Source organism: Anopheles coluzzii, chromosome 2 (genome assembly GCF_943734685.1).
Source record: "Anopheles coluzzii chromosome 2, AcolN3, whole genome shotgun sequence".
Lineage (NCBI taxonomy): Eukaryota > Metazoa > Arthropoda > Insecta > Diptera > Culicidae > Anopheles > Anopheles coluzzii.
In genome coordinates, this window is record NC_064670.1 from 34,787,494 (window position 1) to 34,801,693 (window position 14,200).

The 14,200-nt window shown below is 46.0% G+C and overlaps 2 protein-coding genes and 1 non-coding gene across 8 annotated transcripts in view; 2 read left to right on the forward strand and 1 right to left on the reverse strand.

The window, feature by feature from the left end:
- The first annotated feature begins 1,725 nt into the window (after nt 1-1,725).
- On the forward strand, nt 1,726-1,799 carry Trnan-guu (transfer RNA asparagine (anticodon GUU)). The gene has a single exon. It is a non-coding gene; the product is annotated as a tRNA-Asn (tRNA).
- A 100-nt stretch (nt 1,800-1,899) lies between these two features.
- LOC120949691 (zinc transporter ZIP13 homolog) lies at nt 1,900-8,420 on the reverse strand. Of its 5 annotated transcripts, none has more exons than XM_049605368.1 (5): nt 8,266-8,420; nt 4,964-5,102; nt 4,371-4,907; nt 3,310-3,852; nt 1,900-3,217 (listed from the first exon to the last, which is right to left on the reverse strand). In XM_049605368.1, the coding sequence occupies exons 3-5, from the start codon at nt 4,591-4,593 to the stop codon at nt 2,883-2,885; spliced, it is 1,101 nt and encodes a 366-aa protein (XP_049461325.1). In that variant the 5' UTR covers nt 4,594-4,907; nt 4,964-5,102; nt 8,266-8,420; the 3' UTR covers nt 1,900-2,882. The 5 variants fall into 5 exon arrangements, with proteins under 5 accessions (XP_049461325.1, XP_040223063.2, XP_049461322.1 ...); XM_040367129.2 differs by having other exon boundaries at nt 4,371-4,608; nt 4,680-5,102; XM_049605365.1 differs by having other exon boundaries at nt 4,371-5,102.
- A 2,657-nt stretch (nt 8,421-11,077) lies between these two features.
- The window catches only part of LOC120950071 (M-phase inducer phosphatase-like), a 117,562-nt gene continuing 114,439 nt past the window's right edge, over nt 11,078-14,200 (forward strand). Inside the window, exons 1-2 of one of the 2 annotated variants that reach the window (XM_040367811.2) lie at nt 11,078-12,401; nt 12,607-13,180. In XM_040367811.2, the coding sequence (XP_040223745.2) occupies nt 12,784-13,180 (397 nt within the window). In that variant the 5' untranslated portion in view covers nt 11,078-12,401; nt 12,607-12,783. Of the gene's footprint in view, nt 12,402-12,437; nt 13,181-14,200 lie in introns of those variants that run through there. The other variant, XM_040367812.2, reaches the window with a different exon arrangement.

A 14,200-nucleotide genomic window follows, 5' to 3' on the forward strand; every position in this document is an offset into this window, starting at 1 on the left:
ATAGGGAAAGGTGTGTATGTGTGTATCTGATTTCTGGTTTTTGTGTTTGATTTCTTTCCACTGGAATTTCCTGCGAAGCCGCCTATACGTGCGGGAGAAGGGAGCGAAGGTTTAGAACGGATCAGGTTACGCATCTGCAGCAACCACGTGTAGCGCTTGCGCGCGGGAGCTCGCGCTCGCGGAAGTATTTACGGCCGAATGGAATGACAACAGGGGAAGGATTTGTTGAGGTTGTGTTGATTGTTGGTCTTCTCCGTGGTCACACAACACCGGCATCCAGTATATGTGTATGTGCGTAGTTATCCATAAGAAACGGGGGATGCGCTTTCCTAGATTTTCGTCCTAAACAGCACTCGCAATTCTCTGCACAAAACGGCGCAATACTTCAGTTGTTTTCGGTGCTGTGGAAATGGACTTTTCGTGAACAATCGTTCTTCTTCGAGGGTCGTAATCATCTTTGACCTCCGCCGGCCTGTGCCGTCTCTGTAATTGCACCGAAAATGAGCCTCCAAAATTATCCTCTTTAATGAGAGAGCGCGGAAAACCGTGTTGTTGTGCCCTTATTTTCGACCCCTGTCCACTGTCCACTGTCCATCACTGTCTGTCTCTGCAGCCGAACGAATGAATGAAGTGTGTTTATGCAAGCACCCAAGATGCTGGTGCATCGCGCGACGACAAATGCGCAGCAAGTACCATTGTTTTTCCACTGGCTTACCCCGATTCTCAGCGGAGATGAGCGCAGAAGGAAAACAAAACTATTGGCAACGAGAAAAGAGACCCCAGCAGCATCACCTGGCGGTTCACTCCCACACTCTGTGTGCTGTTACCTTTTGCGCGGAGGTGTTGCACCATTTTGGTGGACGCAAGGGGGAGTACGATTGTATGTAAGTGCATCGCGCGAGTGCATTACCCTCAAACCCCACCCCACGCACAAGCGGGCGCTCTCGCTCTCTCGCTCTCAATCATTTGCCGTTATTAGTTCATGGAAAAAGTCAATTCGAACGATTAAAAACATTGCCCGGGTTTGCAGTGGTGGTGGGGTTGAAGAGAGTTGGTGACGACCACCAATTGCTCTACGATTGGCTCATATGTGGACACGATGCTGCACTTGGGCCTATTTGCGAAGTAGGTTTCTCATATTGTTTTGCGTCGCACGAGTCTTTAATACCCTTGACTGGTGGAGAGGTGGAAGAAACTACGTGATCTAAAGAGCGTAGGAAACGAGAAGCAGGAGGAAATTGAGCTTAGTAAAACCGGGCGAACGAATCATTTCCGCTAACGTAAACACTCACGTCTGAAATTGATAGACAAATCCTACGGGGAGATGCAATTGAATGCAAATCGAAAAAAAACCTCTCTATCGAACTTTGCGAAGCTGTGCCAGTAACATAGCTTCTTTTATCGACTTAGAAATTATTGGAAATTTTTAATTGCGACCGTACCGTTAGCGCTCTCTACGATACCGCAAGCTTGCTGTAAACGCTGTTATGCTGCTGTTTTGAGTGTATTATACGTGAACTGAAGCATTCGTTATACCGGATGATATTAATTGATGTTGTTTATTTTTCGAAAAATTACCTGCTTATGCGGAAGTTATTATTTTAAACATAATTTTGAAACAAATATCTTAACGTTTCTGCCATGTGCGATAGTCACTTCAAGGGGACAGGGCAGAAACGTACATCAGGCTAATTATATAGGGCTTTGAGCGCCTCCTCACTCATCGCCTTCGTGGCGCAATCGGTTAGCGCGTTCGGCTGTTAACCGAAAGGTTGGTGGTTCGAGTCCACCCGGGGGCGGCGAAACTTTTTTTTCTGTTTTACACTTTTTCTATTTACCCAACAGTTCAACAGAAAATTATGTTCCTACAAATTATGGAAAAGAAAGAAACAACCGAAATTTCAAACACTTTCTCACATTGAGATGCAATTTATTTGACCTTTTTGTTTACATACTAACACAACAGCGTTAATCTTTCGCGTTGAGTTCAAGTGATGTACACGCGCACGAAAGATTCTATCACAATCAATCTCCCCGGGGCGCGAAGTGTGTTTACTCCTATATTTCATCCATTATACAAATTGAGAAATGTTGGAATTTACAGATACACGTTACAGTAATAATTGCTTCACAGAAGGGGAGGACTGGTAGTTCGGTAAAAAATAAATCCGACTAGTTTGCTAGACACACACACCGTCTAACTACCATTCATTGAGTCTGTTTTGTTGCGCGTGAGAGGAGTGATTTTTGAATAAATGGCAAAGTATTGCAAAGTTTGCTGAAGTAATTGTTTACTTTTATCGGAAAACGCTCCTCCGAAATCGGAAGACAACATCAATAATATAGTAACATATGGCATCGTCTAATTTCTTCGTGATTCGATCACACCGTGTCCCTGCTAGCCTATGCACGCACGCACGCACGTGTAATGGAGTCCTATATTTGTTCCTTACTGCTATTAACTATAATTTCCAATCACGCCTGCCATTCTACGTATCTTACTCAATTAGCAACTAACTTAATTTTGAAAGACGGTTCAGAATCGTTCTCTCTTGGGGCTTCCTTTCAATGCATCATGATTTATATTTACATCGCTTGTTACCGTTCAGTGTGGGAGGGAAAGGGTGTTGTCTATTTCCCCTACCAGTTGTAGGTAGACTGTAGTAATCGTCAGCTTAACCTATCACATTATATCGTGCGTGTGATTTTGTAGCGTATAAGTTGTTTGTTACGGGACAGTTTAACAAATATCTATACAAAAATAAACGTACCGTTTCCGATGCGCAACGCAACAAACGAACCACGCACACCGTGTTCTGTGTACTTGCCGCCGGAAACCAGCCAGCCTTTAAATGTACCTTGTACTGTTACCATAAAAACCCCTAATGTTCCAGATAAATCGTCATGAACGCCATCAATCCGATGCCGAGCAGCAGGGCGGCAAACTGCTTGAACGATTCCCACGGGCTCGACTCGTCCAGCAGATCCGGCAGCACCGTCACGAGTGCAATGTGCAGAAAGCCACCGGCCGTGAACGGTGCAATCCAGGAGGTTTTTGCCTCCAGCGCCGTCGTAGCACCGCTACCACCGATCGCCACCAGCGCACCGAGCAAACCGGCCCCGGCGGTTAGAAGCTGCGCCTTGGCCGCATCCCAGCGGCTAAATCCGGACCGGAGCAGGATCGCAAAGTCGCCCACTTCGTGCGGAATTTCGTGCACTGGATGTGAAAGAGGGGAGGAGGAAAAGAGAAAAGCAAAGCTATTAGACTCGACTCGTTGCAGTCACCGTTTTTCCACCGGCAAAACTTACACAAAATGGCAAACGTAGCCAGTAGGCCGTGCTGTAGCGAGACCAGGAACGAACCCGCCACCGCCAGCCCGTGCGTAAAGTTGTCGATCGAATTGGCCAGCAGATTCAGATATCCGGCCACCTTCTTGTGGCCCGCTTCGTCACGTGCCGTATCACCACCGGCCCCGTTTCCTGCCAGGAAGCACCCGTTCGGTACGTCCTCGATATCGCACGAACCCTTCCCATCGCCACCGCAGCCAACGAACCCTTCGGGCAGTTTGCCACCACTTCGGCGCAGCAGGCAGGTGGCGATTTCGACACATTTTGGCTGCGGGTTCTTTTCGTCCACGTTTGCATAGCCGGAAAAGATCTTTTCCACCATCGTGAAGAGCAGCAGACCGCCCAACACCCAGAGGCCGCTGCGCAGGGACGGATGTCCGTCGGCCGTCGGTCCGGCCGCAATCTCGTGCTCCCACGTTTCCGGCAGCAGGTGCAGAAAGACATCGCCCAGCAGGCCACCCACGGCGAAGCTGAGCAGCAGTTTGAGGGTCTTAGATTCGGCCGCTAAAATGAAACAAAGAAAAGGCGATTAATGTAGGAAGGGGACAAAGCGCAGGCGATGGGGGGTGCTTTGCACATAAGCGGAAGGGATGATGATGATCTCGTTTGCTCACTGATCTCGTTTGCCAGATGGCACGTCGCTGTGTCTGCGATTGACGAAGGGTTTGTGATGAATCAATAGAGATAGGGAACGCGCGCGCAACGGTAGCCGAGTGATACCGGTGAGTATGAGTGACTGTGTGTGTGTTTTTGGGGGCAATAAAGAACGTTCATACACTTTAAAGATCCCGATAAAACTGCCCGAAGGGCCATAAATTAATTTCTGTGCGCTTCCTGCGGGACATTGCACTGATTGGTGAGACAAATAGGTATGTCGTACAACAACGACATCACCATAGTAATGCGAATCGATACAGCAACAGCAAATGGATCTTATGAACCTGTTTTAAGCTCAGGTGCCTTGGTCAAAAGCTGGATCGAAGCTTATTAATTAATTTATCAAGTTTTCAGAGCACACTTACGATCACTCAGTTCCGATTCCTTTCCACCTTTGGCCGGATCCGGGATGATAAACATCGGCAGTATGCCGGACAGTCCGATCAGTGCCGAACCGAGCAGCGAAAACACCCACGGCACGTAGCCGAACGAGACGATAAACTCCGGCACGAAGTGATTCATCTCCCGGTACAGATAGACGAGCGTTTCGTCCAGAAAGCTGCTGGTTACGTTCATCATCGTTGCCATTCTTCACTGCGACCGCTGGGGATCGGAGAGTATTTCTTCGTTACACTTCACACAAGTCTGCGGATGAACTGCTGCGCCCTTCTTACTCTACACTCGAGGACGCGCGCGTTGTGAACTCAAAGGGACTGCAGTCCAACGCTTCCCATTCAGTGGATTAGGCGAACACAATGGCAATCAAGGCCCGCCGCCGTGTGCCTGGTTGCGTGATTTAGTACAAGATGCTCTGCTGTCACTGCAAATTTGGCTCTCTTGTGTGTTGCTTGTGCGGTTTGCAGCCTGCCTGCCTGCGTAGATTGGACAACCCCCGCCGGGTGCTGTCCGTTAAGAATATTTAGTCCGGTACGGTGGCGTTTGAAGGTTTTCTTCTTACTCAAACACTCGAAACTAATCGACCCTGAAGGAATTCGGAATCACAATTAGCAGCTTGGCGCGTCCGTTGGGGGTCTTGGGGGTTTGCTCTCCAGACCTTGAGATTGTTTTGGTGTTTTCGTTCTTAACTATACATTCACCTGTAAAGGAGAGGGAGGCAAGAAAAAGAAAAACAGAATTCATTAGCAATGCAGTGTGTAAAAAAAAGGCGAACGAAAACATTTTGTAACCACACTACGAAGCAGACCAACCCAGTACAAAGGGAGAAGGGGGTAACAACAGCACCGACCGCGTCTTGTTAGGGCCGCTCGTTCTTCACTAATGACACAACCAGCTGATTTTGATGTCATTCTTATCGTCTCTCTAGCGGCTGCCAACATGTGTCCCTCGCGCGCTCTCTCTCTCTCTCTCTCTCTCTCTTCTTCTCTCTCCCGATTCACTCCTGCATCGCAGCAGATACATAGGAAACGCACACCACGGTCCGAAAAGGGGAATGATACATAGAAAATAGCACTTTACAGCACAGCAACTGGGCAAACGGACAATGCAAACGAAAGTATTGATAAAGCAGCGCGCACTTTGTAAACGGTATAAACCCTTCGGACGCTCTGCTCTGTGGATGGGAAGCAATTCTTATCCGTGTGGTGTTGTAGCATAACTCTCAGGTACAAGACACCCGTTGTTGTCATTGACGATGGCATTGCCTGCTAGAGATATGGGAAGGGGCAAAACGCGTAGTAACCTGAATCTTTCCGTTTTGTCCCCGGTTCGTGGCGCGATTCTTTTGTCATCCACTTTACGGCAGGCCGGGATGATGACCGGATCCGGCGTGTTTATCACTTCCTATCGTGACAGGATTGCAATATTGCTTACCATATCGCTGTTGCAGTATTTCCGTGGACACTCACACGCACGACACCACCAGCCTTCGAATATCGACTGATCCGCGAACCTAGGGATCGGCTTTTTGCTGGCCCTGTGTCGGGCTCGATCGCAGAACGTGTTTGTGCGGCCTTGGTCGGACGGGGGAAGGGAGAGAAAGGAAGAAAAAAGAGTGCGACAACCACACGGGATCAACCGCGAAGCGTACACACCTTTAGCGTGGTAGTGGTGTGTGAGCAGCGGCAAAACCATTTCTGCGCACGCAATTCAAACCATGTAAAACCGAGCCGCCAGTTTGTTCGCGCGCACACACACATACGCTTTAAACGCGCAACTGCGCACTTCAAAACCATTCGGACTGCTTGCTCTTCTGCTCACCGCGACCGGCAAACCGACACCCTGTCCGACGACGTCCAAATGGTTGCAACCGTATGGAAAGGGAAATCATTGCTAACTATCGCCCTGTGTGTGTGCCTGTGTCTGTGCGCGTGCCCGTGTCTCTTGTACACTCAGCAACCATGTGATTTCTTTGTTCGGCTCCAACCATCTGAAAACCATCCCCGACAGACAAAGAGAACGAAATTTTCAGGCGAGGGGTAAGTAGAAACACGCGGTGGGGGCCCGGCCCAAGATCGGATCCAAAGTCCGTTGTTTTGGGCTCGAAATTAAAAATGGCGAATGGAGCGCTACCACGGAGAGAATGCGCTCTCTTGCTTGCCTTTAAAATACACGAGGCGCTCTCGCTGTAAAGAACGCTCGCTCGCGCTGTTTCATCGTATTTTCCTCATACCCCTTCCTTCCCGTTTCTTTCGGCTTGCGCTGCGCTGAACTGGTACCCCCTCCCACTTGATTCCAGCGAATTGCGCTGCGCTGGACTGACACCCCCTCCCGCTCGTTTCTTTCGTAGCGCGCTGTGCGCTTCCCTTCATTCGGACTTGGTGCACCCGAATCAAAACAAAAACTTGAACACATCAAACTTGGTTTATATTGTATCACTTTTATTGCAAATAAAGGGGCATTTTCACACATAGCTTCACACAATCTTGCCACAAAATCACACACATTATTTATATAAAAAAAATCGTCGTATTTAAAATAGTCGCCTAACTGCATGGATACCGTTGTTGATGTTCAATACAGCAAACAAATATTAAAATGAAGCAACGCAAATCACACATTTAGGATAGATGATAAAAAATAAGCGCAGCTTCATTTCAATGTGCACAACACTTCAACACTTAGCGAAACTTCGATCGCCCGGGACTTAGGCTAACACGCGCGCAGCCTTTCACGGCGAACGCTTGAGCTGAACTGACGATTTCGTGTGGTGGCAAGAAGGGGAGCGCACAGAGGAACACTCGCTGCACTAGTGCGAGCGAGACACCGATACCCGCATGCCGCTGCGAGAAAACCAAACTGAGCGCGCAGGCTGAAAGTGAACGCACACATTCACACATGTGTAATTGTGTGAGTGCAAAAACTGTGTAGAAACCAAAACACGCTCGCGCCTCCGAGCAATTCCGCGAATTTCCAACCGTCTCCCCATGCTTCTACATGCCCCTCGCCTGAAAGTCGCACACTTTTTCATTCTCATTGCTAGTAGGGTCTAGTCATCAGATCCGCAGGGTTTGCTGTGTATGGGTGTGATGTGTATCTAAAGATGGTTTTCTACCCGTTTTCTATGCCCGCTGCTTATGACGCACCACACAGCGCACTGGGGTGAGATGAAGAGCTTTGGCGCGGTGGTTTTTTGCTACTGATAAGATGGTTTTTACCGCACAACCATATTTGCACAGCAGCCAACCATCACGGAACAACCATTTGAACACATTCCATGTAACCATTTTTGTTGTTGCTGCCGCTTATCGCTCTGACCGGTGCTTGGTGAGACTATTTTTCTGACACCGAGAAAAGCATGATGGTTGTAGGTGGTTTGCACGACTGCCGGGATGATAAGCCGCGCGGGAGAGTGCAATGTAATGTTATTCCGATGCGATTACAATAATGCGACGCTAGAACCGTTTGTGCTGTTCAACACAAATTGCACTGCTACCCATAGCTGAGTTGTTTTCATTCCGCTTGAAACCGGGGTTTGCCGTTACCTTAGTTTCCATATCGGTCGCTAACGTAGATCGGTATTCGTTATGTGTGTTTAGCGAAACAAAACATGTTATCCTTGAACCTTCGTCGCTGACCCGTCGTCGTTCTGATTCGAGCAAAATTACAAAAAAGGCTATTTACATTTGCCGCACAATAAGAAAAAAAAAGATTTTGTTTTTTTCAACGATGGTCGAACTACCACCGATCATGCGTTCTCGATCGAAGGAGAAAAATACGAGAAAACACAGCTTTTACGTAAACACACGTCCAGTGCTAGCAGACCGGAAATCATAGAAATAATTTGAACACACATGCACCTACCTTCCTAAACATTGGGCGTGATTTTCTCTTTCTGCACTGAAGCTTAGAAATGTTGAGCAATGTATGCACAGGACGGTCGGCTACCACTTCCATGGAACGTTATTGCGACTGCACCTAGCCTGGTGCGAAAATGGTTTTTTATATGGAGAGAAGAAACGAATGGTTTGTTGTGACAGCACGGTCCAAAACAGCTGTGGGCGGATGCATTTTGACATGCGCGTTTGGATTCCCAAGTAACATACGGGCAAGTTTGATCCCGAAATACGCAGTACAAGAAAATTTTAGGCCGCAAATACACGACGCGCGTTTCCGCGGGCGCGTTCAAACGCGTATAACAGTTCCGCAGAGATATCCAGCTGAGCATCTCTGCGTTTCCGCGGTAGCGCGTTCGAATGACATTTCATTTCTATGGCTGGATTGTTATACGCGTTTCCGCGGGCGAGGAAACGCGCGTCGTGTATTTGCGGCCTTAGGCCGCAAATACACGAAGCGCGTTACCGCGGGCGCGTTCAAACGCGTATAACAGTTCCGCAGAGATATCCTGCATGAGCATCTCTGCGTTTCCGCGGTAGCGCGTTCGAATGACATTTCATTTCTATGGCTAGATTGTTATACGCGTTTCCGCGGGCGCGGAAACGCGCGTCGTGTATTTGCGGCCTTAGATAAACGCCAAATTTAAAGTGTTGAATGTTTTTTAAGTGGATAGTATTGATGTAACGAGTAGCAAAATTTGAAAACATTTTATTAATGCAATTTCGAAATTAAAACAAAGTAAAAAAATATATAAATATTTATTAAATATTCTCTCTCATTCCCAAGTGCCACAAATCCACTAAATGACCGCTAAACGGCTTCTAAACGGCTCAATCTCTCAACCTAAAGGGAATCTTAAAAGACTTTGTTTAGAAGACGGTGAACGACGACTGACATTCTAAAACTAGCAAAAAAGCTGGTGGTGCCATCTGTTGATGGGATACCCAACCAGTGGAGCGCTTTCCTCGCGCAAAAATCTATATGAATGTTCGTGTGGTCAGATACGTGGGTATCAACACCATCGACCATTACTGAAATCTCACTTGCTTCAGTGCTGGTGGGTTTACATTGGAGTTTAGTATTTAAGCAATCGTATCGCCGTTCTAGTTCTAGTGATGCATAACTTCAATGCGAAACATACAGCAGTACAGAGTGAATGAAAAAGCTCTCCAATCGTGGAAACTCCACAGGCTGGGTATCCCACCAACAGATGGTGCCACCAGACTTTTGTTATTTTTAGAATGCATGAGTCGTTTGCTGTCTGATAAACGTAGTATTTCTATATTCCGTTTAGGTTGAGAGCTTGAGTCGTTAAGAACCCGTTTAGTGGTTGTTTAGTGGATTTGTGGCACTGTAGAACGTCGATTTTCCGGGGACGGATTAACCGGCGGGCGGCTTATCCGTGCGCATGAATTTGACAGTTGGCGAACATTTTCTGCGATGAACCGGTTAGCAAAAACATTTGTTGTGCAGCAATCTAGTGTCTAGTGATACTTTTTAACTTCATTTTTGATAAAAGACAATTTTAAATCTATTGTTATTCATTCAAAAAATATTCTACTAGTGATTAATCGATTATTTTGATGTAAATTTCTAATAAAACCACTGAATTTTTAAAAAAATATATGAATTCGACATTTCTTGGACCATTATCCGTAGAAATCGATTAACCGGCATCCGCTCGGTGCCGAGCTGCCCGGATAATCGACGTTCTACTGCACTTAAGTATCCAAGTGCCACAAATCCACTAAACGACCACTAAACGGCTTCTAAACGACTCAAGTTCTCTACCTAAAAGGAATATAGAAAGACTTCGTTTAGCAGACGGCAAACGACCCATGCATTCTAAAAATAGCCAAAAAACTGATGGCGCTCTCTGTTGGTGGGATACCCCAACCAGTTGAGCTTCATCGCTTGGAGGAGAGCTTTCTCATTTCCTCTGTACTGTTGTATGGTTTCGCATTGAAGTTATGCATCGCTAGAACTAGAACGGCGATACGATTGTTTAAATACTAAACACCAACGGAAATCACCAGCACTGAAGCAAGTGAGATTTGAGTAATGGTCGTTGGTGTTGATACCCACGTATCTGACCACACGACCATTCATATAGATTTTTGCTCAGAAAGTTAGAAGGCTATATAGGGCTATATGATAAGATGAAACTTGTCGAAACTCATTGCAAGAAAAGGATAGCAATATAATGATGAGTTGTAATACGCCATCTATTGACCAAACCAAGGAAGCTGTGGAGATTTCATTTTTTTCTATGGATATTCAATTTTCCAGTCGTTTAAGCTTAATCTGTGGCGCTTGGGTATGGGCTGAGGTGCAACGAATCCGGTAGCTGCAATGAACCATACGCAACTTCGTTCCGTTAATGCAGCGATTTTACGACAAGGTAGCTATTACCCATGACTGCAACAAGTTCGAGTTAATCCGAATATTCTGTATGTGCAAGAGAGTCAAAGTAAGTTTAAGATCGTCCCGAACTCGCTTCATCAACTCGAACTAGTTGCACTCAAGGGGTCGGAATCGATTCCGATAGCTCATCTGTTTCATCTCACAAATATTGCACCGGTCGTTTCCAGCTACGATTCCTGCTTGCTCAAACTGATTCCAATAAGACTTCGACTGCGAACGGGTCTAGCCAGCTCTGAATAATACTAATCGAACCTTCCTTTCCAAGGCGGTTCCGTAATATTCTGAGAAAGATTTTTTTTCTCACAGATTAGGTTGATGTTAGGGCGGTGGCAACGCTTTTTCGCATTTATCCGATTTTATCGGACGACCTGTCAGATTTTTGTATGGGATTTGACGAAATCGCACGTCCGACGTTATCTGTCAAATCCCATATACAGGTGTCCCCCGAGATACGACTGTATTTGGGACCGAAAAAATGTCCCAAAGCAAGGCGTAAGTCGAAAAAGTCGTATGTCGAATATCTATGAATATAAAGTTTATAACCGAAGGTGAAGAGTTGGAATCTATGATATCGTGTATTTTATTTAAAATAATGTTCGATAATGTAATAATTATATTTTAAAAGACGTACACATTATAGATATTCAAGATAGAGTAATTGTGGAATCTTTGGAAATGTGTGTATAACGGTTATTAGCCCAGAAATTCAAAAAATACATCAATTTCTTGTCAATGACAACTTTTAACTGTCAAAATCAAAATCGTCGTATCTGCGAATCGTCGTAACTCGAGGGGGTCGTAACTCGGGGGACGCCTGTAAATCTCGTCCGATAAAATCGCATCCGATGAGCATTGCCACCGCCCTTAGCGCTGTATCGGGTTACTTGTCAAATCTCTCCGTCTTCCACCACATTTTTTTACTCGTTTCTCGACACGTTCTCGCTGCGGTGTTGGTCGCGTGTTGACTGCTATTAAAATGTTTGTTGGGTGCTGGGTTTCATTTCGACAGCTCAGAGGAGAGGTTCGTATTTGCCGTTGTATTGAATGTAGTAAATTAGGGATTAGCTTCGGTAAATGTGATAAAATAATATTTGCAGCTATACTTTACCGTCTTGGGTGGTTATTAGGTGATATTGTGTAACGATGAGAAATAAATTAGCACAGTAGTTTAACCTTCAGTCATACGAAACTGCCAGCTACGATATCAGCTGATACGCTGTTCCTTCTCTTTAAAACCTCTTGTGTGGGGAGATGCTTCATTTAAATGGCTCGCAGAACTCCAAACAGTGTAACAAAATGGAGGACTAGTTCGCGAGCGGATGCTTAAGCATTATTGTTTTGTGACCTATTAGTTAAGGCAGAAGATATCAGTGCACATTAGTATGTTTACCGTAAATGAGTGTGCGAACAATGCTCCTCCAATACTACAATAATCTGGAGGGACAGCTTTTTTTTTGCTTGCTATCTGTCAGAGTTGTCCAACGGTACCTCCAACTCGCGCCAATTTTGGGGGATGATGACACCGTCCGCCTTTTCTTCGATCGGCGGCATTCTTTAGCCATTGGACGTTCCTAGCTGCGTGTCGCGTTCAACAAGCCTGTTTCCTCAACCCTGTGCCCAACGATTGCTCCGAGAGAGATGGTGCGTCGAAAGCCGTAAAACAATCGCAGCAATCACAGGTGAGCGTTAGGAAGGCCCCATTGTTTACTAGCGATCGGCGACAGAGCCGCAAGCTTTGCCGGTGTGTTCTGTCGCATATCTTCCGGATGCTTGCATCACTTTATTAGCACTTTTTTTTTTGTCAATCGTTTTGTGGGATGCTTTCCACGTCCCTGTTACGCTCGCGCTCTGAAAACGGTATTGTTTTTTTGTTATCATTTACAGCTAGTTTGTCCATCCTAGTCCGGGTCCGGTCGGAGAAGTGCTTTATCGCGTTCGTTCGCGTTTTCCTGCCTGCTAGTGACGGATTCGGAATTTAGTTTTTATTTCTATTGCACTGCAGCTGTGTATGGGCTGAGTTTTTTTGGTAATTCAATTTTTGTGAGAAATCGTATCGCGAAGATGTCAACTAGCAGCAGCAGCAGCAGCAGCAGCACCGCAACGCCTGCACCAAGGATGATCGAGAACGACGATAGTGTGCGAAAGTGTAGTGTGGTGTCCAGTGTGCCCGACGAGGAAACCTCGGGCAGCGAGCCAAGCAGTGGCGAACAACCTCCGGCCCATACCAAAGAATGTACCATCCCGGACGAGGGAGAAGAACTCCCGGATATGGAGGCCGCAGGCTGTAACTTCGAAACACCGACGACGGACAGAACGGTGTTCCGTTTGCGCAAGTGCTCGACCAAGATCTTTGGCCTGTCGCCCGTTTCGGAAATCTCGGCTGCACTGCAAGATTCCGGCCTGGGCACACCGCGAGCGGCACGGCACGCACATTCCCGGTCGGTCTGTTTGAGAAAAGGTACGTTGTGCATATGCGTTTTTGGGGGGGTGTGTGTGGGTTTCGTTGAATGCAACATCACGAGGGTTCGTGTCTTGGCTAGTAACGAGCGAACGGTGGGTTAACGCACATTGCGCTAGGTGGCGCTACTGAGCAATGTAACACCATGGGTAAAACATGTGTTACGATGCACGTGAATGGCGGAATATCACGCCCGTTCCGTTACGCTGTGTAATTTCTACATATTACATTTAACACTTTGACCGCCGGCCTGACGTCACAGTTTGCGAGTGAGCACGTAGCGCATGACAAGAGAGCGATGAGAGCGATTATTGTTCGTGCGACTATTATCACTCTTTTGTTTCATTTCGATAAGCGGCGTAGCACATGTCGTTCTCGTTCTCTCTTTCCTACCTCATTCGTTATCAAGAGAATTGGTGAGCGTCAGATAAAGAGCTGAGCGGTGAACAAAGCCGTCGTGCGATTTCATATGACGCGGCGCTTAAAGTGTTAATTGAATGTTTCATGTTATAATTTCTATCCTATTATTTTTCTTCTATGATTTAGCAATATTTATTTAATATCATACCACTCTGAGGATTACATATAAAACTGTCGATCATCGAGGATGTGAACAGTTGTACAGTTTTATAATTTAACCTAATATTTTTCTTCTATTCTTTTTTATATTTTATATGTTTTTAAATTCGTGTTATCTAACTCGTTTATATCGCTGGATATTAACGCGAAATCATTTATCTTTTTTAAACAACACATGTACTTAAAACACACATTCTTCGATACTGCAACCAATTGTTGGGACTACATGCAGTTGCACATTTCATTGTGTGTTGCACAAATATTTGGAATCTTCTTTTATATATTATATATTTATAATTACCAATATATTGCAGAATACGCGTAAACCATGCCTATATGCATTTGTTTATAGTGCCCTGTTGGCTATGCAATCTAACGCCCTCGAACATGCTCATAACCTCCATACAATCGAGTTTCCTTCCATCCTGCAGGTTTCACTGC

What these genes read in the sequence shown, in the direction of transcription:
- LOC120949691 (XM_049605368.1), bottom strand. Translation starts at nt 4,593, where the DNA reads ATGGCAACGATGATGAACGTAACCAGCAGCTTTCTGGACGAAACGCTC. An exon ending in GGAATCGGAACTGAGTGATC is followed by an intron (nt 3,853 to 4,370) that starts GTAAGTGTGCTC and finishes GTTTCATTTTAG; the next exon opens with CGGCCGAATCTAAGACCCTC. An exon ending in GGCTACGTTTGCCATTTTGT is followed by an intron (nt 3,218 to 3,309) that starts GTAAGTTTTGCC and finishes TTTCACATCCAG; the next exon opens with TGCACGAAATTCCGCACGAA.